Source organism: Carlito syrichta, unplaced genomic scaffold (assembly GCF_000164805.1).
Source record: "Carlito syrichta isolate Samal-C Ts95f unplaced genomic scaffold, Tarsius_syrichta-2.0.1 Scaffold308254, whole genome shotgun sequence".
In the NCBI taxonomy this organism is placed as follows: Eukaryota; Metazoa; Chordata; class Mammalia; order Primates; family Tarsiidae; genus Carlito; species Carlito syrichta.
In genome coordinates, this window is record NW_007252350.1 from 53793 (window position 1) to 63394 (window position 9602).

The 9602-nt window shown below is 46.5% G+C and overlaps 1 protein-coding gene across 1 annotated transcript in view; it reads right to left on the reverse strand.

Moving 5' to 3' along the window:
* The window catches only part of AFAP1 (actin filament associated protein 1), a 57266-nt gene that overhangs the window by 27606 nt on the left and 20058 nt on the right, over nucleotides 1-9602 (reverse strand). The window contains exon 7 of the mRNA XM_021716184.1: nucleotides 4475-4620. Within this exon, the coding sequence (XP_021571859.1) occupies nucleotides 4475-4620 (146 nt within the window). The remainder of the gene's footprint in view (nucleotides 1-4474; nucleotides 4621-9602) is intronic.

Here is a 9602-nt window from a genome sequence, read left to right on the forward strand (position 1 = left end):
GCCAGGAATTTGAGATCATCCTGGGCAACACAGCAAGAAATCACCTCTACAAAGACAAGAAAACAATAAGCCAGGTGTGGTGGTGCATGCCTGTAGTCCCAGCTACTCAGGAGGCTGAGACACAAGAAATTGAGGCTGTAGTGAGCTGTGAGCACACCACTGCACTCCGTCCAGCCTAAGGCGACACAGTGAGACCCTGCGGAAGGAGGGAAGGATAGTCTGAACTACAGAAAGCCTGGTATCAGTGGGGATTTCCTGGAAAATCTGTGCTCATGGTGCCAAAGCTATCAAAGCTTTGGTTCCTAAGATGAGCTAAGGCTACCTTCACTTTGAGAAAAACTATTTCGTAGTGCCAGAATGTCCTAGCCAAGCAATAAATGACTGTCTAGTCACCATTAAGACACAAGGGAACACTGCTCCAATTCCCTGTGGAAGCCACTTGAGTGGAAAAGGTCGACGGTGGGATTCCTCGTCAACCAGGTGAAGAACCGTGTGAACGCTTGAGTTGACCTTCAACTCTGCAGTATCAGCTCTGGCGGGCCTGCCAGCAGGTGTTGGCATGCATAACCTCACCTGCTGTTGATAGAACCCATCCCCAGTGTAGTTTCAACCCACCTCCCTCAGCTCCAAATCCAGATGCTCTAAGGATGACAGAAATACAAGCAGGAGTCCAGGGATCCGAGATCTTGGAGTGAGAAGAAGTTCTAGCCATGGTACCGCCCAGCCTCTCTCTTGTCTACACAGGGAAGCAGAGGCACAAACAGACGGTGAAAGACTTGTCCAAACTTTTCCAGTTAGTAAGCACCATGGCAGGACCCAGACCATGAGCGTGCCACTACGCTCTAGCCCGTGTGACTCCAACTCAAAAAAAAAACAACAAAAAACACCTGAGAAATGTATTCCTTCTCATTCGTGTGAAAGTGGAACTGTCTTACAGTTTGTGAACCTCACTAATGTCAGGCTTAACAGAATATGGCTGGATTCTCACAGCTGCTTCTGCATTCAGTAGGTGACAGCACGCTTCTTTGGTTAAACTATAAAAAGTAAATCCAGCCTCATGCAGATATGAATTGGAAAACGGAGGCATATTTTAATAGCTTTTTCAGATAGGTGTGGATAAGCCTTCCTCGATGCTACACTGATATCATATGGATGTTTGTTCCTTCCGAGTCTCATGCTGAAAAGTGACCCCCAGTGTCGGGGCTGGGGCCCGGCGGGAGGTGACCGGGCAAGAGGTGGGATCCTCCATGAATGGCTGGTGTCCTCCCTGCAGTCATGAGTGAGTTCTCACTCCGTTAATGCACTAAGAGCTGGCTATGAAGAAGTGAAGTGAAGGGACATTCACCCCGAAATACGGCCTTTTTGCCACAGGTCTCTCTGACCCTCCCGCCCCGCTTAGTCACAGAGAAGTGCTTCCCCCCATGCCATCTCCTATTCTCTAGTGCAGAAAAGAAGAGCAAGGTGGCCTCACTGGAGCAGAAGACCACCTCCAAGGGGCGTTTCGACTCCAAAGGAAACTCATCACAAGTCATTCTGTTCCCCCAGCTATTCGCTCTCCCAACCATGTGTGCCTGTGCCCAGGAGAATCCCTCTCCCCTCCAAAACCTGCTTTACCTGAAGGCCAGCCCCCTTCTTCCTGTCACCTGAGATGGCATTTCAGTTTCTGTAACGCACTGGGACGCCGGGTCTTCATTCTGAAGGCCCCTGGGGACACACGTTCCAATGAAGCCTGCAAGCCTCTTCCTCCGTTCGTCGACCTGCCTCGTGCCGGTGATCTCGCAGCGGACCTTTCAGAGGCCAACGACCACGGCCCCCCAGGTCAAGAGCCTGGTGCCTCCTTTGCCCCTCCTTCCTTCCGCCCACTCTCGCCACGTGACACGCTTGCTCCCCTTGCCTTCCACCGCACATCAAAGCTCCCTGCGGCCTCCCCAAGGCCCAGCAGATGCCAGCGCCATCCGTGAGTGGAGTTCGGCTCTTTTCTTTAGGCTGCCCGGTCTCAGGTGTTCCTTTATAGCAACGCCAAAGGGACTAACGCATATACCAAAACTCAGCAAGTAGTAGCTTCTTAATGTTTAGTTGCAATGTGGAATCTCAGATCATACCAATGAACTTACGTTAAAGCCTGCTACTTTAAAATCTGCTCCTTTGTGAGTGCTGGCATCTGTATCAGTTCGTTTTGCGTTGCTATAAAAACACCCGAGGCGAGGTTTAGGCTCATGTGGCCCAAGGTTCTGCGTGGTATCGCAGCGGTTTACTCTTTCTCTTGCACTAAGAGTGGGACTTGACCCACGTGTGATTTATGCAAATCTTCCAAATGTTGACCCACTCATTACACAACACCCACAGATCACTCTCGATATGGCTACAGATCTCAGCAGCAGAAGAGTCTGTCAGCAGTGGGAAACTGGCACGCTCACCATGGCAGATGCAAATTCTCCAAAATTCTAATTTTTGAGTGAAAGCTCAAATAAATCCCAGGGAACAAATACTGCCAAGCATTTGCCTAGAGATGACGGGTATAGTTAGTTCACTTTCAAGAAAATATCGCAAATACCTAAGTGTGAAAAACCATAATTTGTCAGCTGCTTTTCAAGTGAAAATGAAGAGATTTTTTTTAAAGGCAGCTAGCTCCATCAGCAACTCACTTGTGTGAGAACTTTTCCTCAAGACACTCTTGTTCTGTGTTTATGCAGGCTCACTACATCACAGGAAACATGAAAAAGACATGTACTTAAGAGATTCAATAACAATATCTACTACCTAGCTCTTAACAGAAAAAGTAACGATTTTCACTGCTCCATCAAGGACATGTTAAGTGAACCAGCATTTTCTCTTACGGTCACAAACATGTGCTGGACAGACACAATGTTCATTAGGACAGTGTGGTGCTACTACTACCTGTGCTAGGTAATTATCAGTAATATAAATGACAAAACAGTGAAAAAGGAAAAAAATGTCTTAGCGAGACAGGTTATTCAGTGAGGGTTAGACACAGACAGTTTCTTGTAGGCAGTTGTTTAAATTAAAATAGGGTAAGCGCTCAGACATCTTTCTAATTGGCACACAACCTCCACCCAGCCAACCAGGCACACCAGACCTGACCACCTTGCGGCTGGAATGTGGAACCACCAGCACAGTAAATCACAGGAACAAGAGGGAGGGAATTACCCAACACACAAACACTGTGTTAGGAAGAAAAAAAAAAGTCCAAATCTAGTTAGGCCATAACTTTCATTATTCAGAAGGTCCTTGTGACCTTAGAAGGTTGAGAGATGGTGACCAATCCACTCTTAGCCCATGGTTTGCTTAATCATGATGGTAGAAGTGTATAAAGCTTCTTGTTAAGGGCAAGCACGTGTCTGTGTGTCTGTTCTCTTAAGGCACCCATTCCCACTAGGGATGTCTCTTTCTTTCTGATAAATTCTGTCTTAACTTGGGACTTGCTCTGAAATGCTTTTCTGGGGCAAAGTCAAAGAACCCAAGGCATGACACACCAGGCATCATGAGTATTATTATGAAAATAGTTTTGACCTTGTAGACTGCCTGAAAGAGCCTTGAATGCCCCCAGGAGTCTGTGGAAAGTGACACTGAGAACTGTTCCTATATCTTTGCCATCGGTATGTTAAATAGATATTCATGGTTCAAAAGGATGTGTTCCTACATAACAGCATTTTTTAAAAATCACAATTTAAGTTTACAAAGTACTTGACTGATGACTTTGAAAACTCAGGCCTGGCCGGGCACAGTGGCTCAGCCTGTAATCCCAGCACTTTGGGAGGTCGAGGTGAGAGGACTGCCTGAGCCCGAGTTTGAGACCAGCCTGGGCAACTTGGTGAGACCTCGTCTCTATAATAAATCACAAAAACTAGACAGGCGTGGTGGCATGAGCCTGTAGTTCCAGCTACTTGGAAGGCTGAGGCGGAAGGATCGCCAGACCCCAGCAGGTCGAGGCCACAGTGGCCATGCAGCCTGGGTTACAAGTTTGAGACTCCAACTCAAAAAAAAAAAAAGAACACTCAGTCCTCATTACAGCAATACAGCAATATGTAACATTACTTGTCTCGTAGAGCTGTTCCTCTAACAGAGGGTCAGCAAACTACAGGCCAAATCTGGCTTGCTGCCCGTTTTTGCAAATAAAGTTTTATTAGAACACAGACACACCCATTTGTTTATGTCTCTGGCTGTGGTGGAAGAGTTGAGTAGTCCTAACAGGGAATGTTTGGCCACAAAACCAGAAATACTCATTATCGCATCCTTTAATCAACAAGTTTGCCAACCCACGATCTAGGAGAAAACCCAGAGGGTTGAAATGGCAAAAACATTTCTGGAAAATCTGGAGGAATACAATCCAAAAGCAAGTCTTTAGTAGTTTTTCTTCTGAGACTATACACTCACATAAAGACTAAGTCGAAAAATTAGGCAAATGATAAAGTCCCTCAACTTTGGTGCCATCTCCCCCATCAATGGAGCTTACCAGAAGGTCTGTTTGGCCGTCTGAATGACGTTTGCAGACATTTCCACATCTATATAGTCATAGTGCAGGGCTCCCGGGTCTGTGGAGGACCCTGTCTCAGCTAGTAGAATGCCAATCCACCTTCCCATGTCTTCAGAAGATGACGCCTGGTGAGGGGAAAAAGTAGATTTCATTGCGCTTAAGATAAAGAGTTTCAAATTCATCCTCAACGTGTCAATAAAGAGACCATAGAGCAGGAAGGTGCGGAAACACGAAACACATACAAGTAAACGAGTAGACACAGTCACGGGGTGACAGGATTGCCACCAATTCACCCAGGCCTTAGCGCAGGATGCTGAGTAAGGAGAGCGCCAGAGGCGATGACACCCGTCAGTTACTCCGGAGAAGGCACGAGGGTGTAAGACGGAAGGATTAATGGGATTAATGACATGCCGGCTACAGGAAATGTTTAGACAGACTCATGATTTGGCAACAAAACCCCACCCTGAGCGGGAGCATAGTCCAACCACTACTGCCTGGCTTGGAAACGCAGGAGGCTCCGGGCCTTTACTGGTCTCAAACTTTCATTTGCCAGAGTCCCCTGAATGGGTCTGAATGCTCATTCTCTTTCCCTTAATTAGGTGGTATAAAAAAGTAACTTACTTTTTGATCAACTGTGTTTCTAGAGGTGTGATTTTGTTTTGTAATCTCCAGGCTGCTTTGGGCACACCATTTTAAAAGACGTTTGAAATCCCCCCTGCCCCCCGCCAGTGTGACCTGCTTATTTTGCAAGTCTGCTGCACATGTAAGATGATGTGCATCGGCCAGGCTTGGTGGCTCAGCCTGTCATCCCAGCACTTAGGGATGCCGAGGTCCTGAGCCCGAGGGTTTGAGACCAGCCTGGGCAGCTCGGTGAGACCCCATCTCTACAATAAATCAAAAATTAGCTGGGTGCGGGAGCACACACCTGTAGCTCCAGCTACTTAGAAGGCTGAGGCGGAAGGATCAACGGAACCCAGCTGGTCAAGGCTGCGGTGGCTGGGAGCATGCCACTGCACTCCAGTCTGAGCGACTCAAAAAAATTAATAAATAAATAATCATGCAGGCCCAGTGAACTCATTAAACCTTACAGAACGAGGGAAAGCTCTTTTTTTCTTTTCTTTTTTGTTTTTGAGTTGGAGTCTCACTCCGTCTCTCAGACTGGAGTGCAGTGGCCGCTCCCGGCCACCACAGCCTCGACCTGCTGGGCTCCAGCGATCCTTCTGCCTCAGCCTTCCGAGTAGCTGGAACTACAGGCCCGTGCTACCACGCCTGGCTAATTTTTTGATTTATTGTAGAGATGAGGTCTTACTGAGTTGCCCAGGCTGGTCTCGAACCCATGGGCTCAGGTAATGCTCTCACCTCAGCCTCCCAAAGTGCAACTTTTACTTTTTATAAAAATTATTAGTGTTTTAAATAAAGCTTTGGCTGGGGCAGGAAAATTACCTGAGGCTAGGAATTGAAGAACAGCCTGGGCAATATAGCAAGACCCTGCCTTTACAAAAAATAAATAAATAAATTGGCCAAGCATGGTGGCTCATGACTGTAATCCCAGCTGGGGGAGGTCGAGGCACGGGGATCACTTGAGCCCAGCAATTGTGAATGCACTGAACTATGATTATACCACTGCACTCCAGTTTGGGCAACAGAGTAGGAGACCACCTCTTAAAAAAGGAAAAGAAAGATCTATACATTGAGCTTGAAGGCTTCAAGAAAACTAGGTTTTATAATTACAATCCTGTTAACTGAACACTGACCAGAATATAACTATAAATATTCCAAGACACATGGCAAAAGCCTCTCCAGCAAAAGTACTGTTAACAAAGAAGCTAGTTTTATGGGTGTGAGGAGAAAAGTTGGCCAGTGGTACCTCCCACATAGCAAATCATTCCTAACCAACACCAGGTGAGGCCATCAGGACAAAGCGGGGGGCTTGCAGGGACCGAGAACATCATCAATGTTTGTTGAATTTACAGGAATTGATTTAAAGGCCTGGATTTTCGTTTTAAATCGTGGATCTTTTGTCCTTCCCAAAACAGAATCCATAGCAAGAACATATTCATTGATTCTACACCTACATAGCTTCATACCTACATAATTTCACCAAAGCAATTTTAAAAGTACTTTAATACAATTAATGTCTAAGATGTGATTGATACTTTTGCACTAGAGTTTATTCATTGTTTTCTTCATAGTTCACTGTATGAAACTTCCTCATAGGCTTTTAAAAAATAATCTGTGGTATCAGACTACAATTGGAAATATGAGTTATGACCTCATGGTTTTTAATATGTATAGAAATAGACAGATGTGTGTGGCTGCATGCAGTACATGTGCATAGATACGTGTATACACATGTGCAAGCATATCATATGTGAAACACAAACATGTGTGAATGTCTGTGTGTGTGTGTCTGTGTTTCTTGAGTTTGCCAGCTGAAAAGCCCTAGAAGCTATGAGACATCAGGCACCCAGCATGCTTTGGAGAAACGTCTGGTCTGAGTGCCTCCCTGTGCCATAGAGAAAGGAGAATGTTCCAAGAATGACGTGGACTGCCATCTCTTTATTACAGAGACACAGCAAAGGACACAGGACTGGCTCAGAGGGCCTCCTGCTGACCAAATCCGTCATCACTTGATCAAATAATTCATGATGACAAGGGATTATAATCACTGATTAAAATCACAATCTGTGAATCCCCACTGACACATACATACACACACACACATATATACATGAATGAATAATTAAACGGGAGGAAAGGACAACTGTCCTCAGCAGATGCTAACTAATAAATGAGGAAGCCATAATGGAATTAGAGTCACCACTAATTAGCATTTAAGAGCCACTGTGGCTATAAAGACTGTTATAAAGGCAAGAGTCATTAATGGATGCTGAAATTAGTGGGTGAAATTGTGAGTAAATAAGATAGTTACACAGTCTCAAGTATCTTCCCACATGATACTTATTTAAGATAAAGGGGAAATGCAGTAAACTTCCCGTGGGGAACCCTCGCCCAAGGAAGCAAAATCAACAGGACCAGAGGTAAGACACCTGACATCATGTGCCTCCTGGCAGGACGAACAATCAACAAGCCACCACCTCTCGGGACCACCACTAATGAAGCCCATCCAGATCCTAACATGAGGAAACTGCAGACACGCCTGACAAGGAAACCTGCAGCATCACGTCTGTCCCCTTCCCCCAGTATTGGTGTCACCAAGCCAGACAGACGAGGCTAAGGAGACTTGGCGCAACGCAACACGTGAGCTGGGATTTCCTTCTGCTTCTAAAGGACCTTATTGGACTAACTGGGGAAATCTAACAACCATCTAGGAATCAGAGATGAGTACTATATGAGTGCTCATTTCCTGATACTGAGGGCCAAACTGTGGTTCTGGTCAGGGACTGGCCTTGTTTTTAGCAAATACACACCAAAGTATTCAGGGATAAAGGGCGACGTGTCTGCAGAAGGTTCTGGGGAAATGTTGTTTGGTGAAGATGGGTGAGGCATGTAGGGGCATTCTTTGTACTATTCCTGCAACTTTTCTGCATCTCTGAAATGATCTCAAAACAAAAGTCAAAATAAAGTTATCTTGGAAAAAGTACAGGTTACCACTTTTTGGCTGTCCCACTGCACTTCATGGCTGACCGGGACGGCCCTTTTGCGGATGCTGGAATGTTGTGGCTGTTTTTGTTTGTCATTTTCAAGTGAAGTCACTTTTGCAGCTGTAAAAACAGGCATCTTACATGGAGTGGCGCTGACGAGGCTTGGTTTCTCGCCGCCATTCAGGAGACTGAGTCCCAGCACCCTCAAGGATTGGTGCTGCCCTCGGTGGTCTAAGGTTTTGAGGAGGCACGAAACACTACTGCTTTCGCTCAAAGACTTGAGGCACCCACCTGCGGTGCCCCTAGCAAGGCCGGGCAGGTGACTTCCTCGCCAAACACCCCCTGCCTCCGCCCGCCCCACTCCTTCCTGAGCTGCTCCGTCTGGGCACCCAGCCCAGCCTTCCGTGCTCTGCATTCCTGCATCTCGCATGTGCCAGTTCATGCCTCCTTTTCCCCATGGCCTCTCTCAGATCCGCTGCCAGAGCTCTCGGGGAGACCTGCATGGTTACACCCAGAGTAGGGTTTCTTCATTTAAGTTTTCAGCCCACGTAAATATTTACAAGGCACACAGACTCTAGTCCAATGCTCATGTTTTACAGATGGGGAAAGACGCCAAAAGAGAACAAAAGCTCCGGTCGTGATCAAAGTCCGTGCGAGACAGAAGACTGGGACCCAACTATCCGCCCCCACCCCAGCCCTTGGCTGGGTCACTCTGCTGCAAAGCTAGCCATGGGGCGGCAGGCATTCCTTCTGACCTGCCCTCATTTCGAACCTACAGATGGAGGAAGAAGACCCTATTGTCTTATGGGGGGGTTGTGTCCTCATCAAAAGCAGGTTCCCTGAAAACAGTTTCTGAAACGAACGCCTAAGTGTGAAATTCGAGGTCTCTGAGATTGCCTGACTGGGCAGCCTGGACGTGGGTCACAGGCCCAGGTGATTCCTCCATCAGTGTCACACGCAGTCATTTGGAATCTGGCCCCGGATCTGACTAGTTCACAGCAATGTCAGCCCACTCCCTCAAGGGCAAGAGATCCTCATTTCTGCGGCCTGTGTGGCACAAGCACACTTCCGTGCGCTCTGGAAGCTGACCTATGCGAGCAAAGATATGCAGATGTCGTTACATGCCTGGAAATTGATCATATGGCATAAATACATACACTGACTGTATGGAACAGATACGTATATAGTTATGTATCTGGAAACTGACTTCATAGCATACGTTCATATATGACTATAGTATAAATATATGCACTCTAAAATTCTACAGTCTGACTTTTGTGAATACGTGACTATATTATATGTATCTCTGCATCTTAATCATAACAATAAGTGGGAAAAAAAGGTCTGAATTAATACTAGGCAGAAATGCCAATAGAAGATGAAAATGGAAAATTTTCAAAAGTGAAAGTTTCGCGTCTGCGGCTTCGCTCTGATGGTCTCTTTCTGCCTCCGCGCACAGTGCTGTGTGTTTGGCTTCCACACAATCACGTCTAAAGAGAACG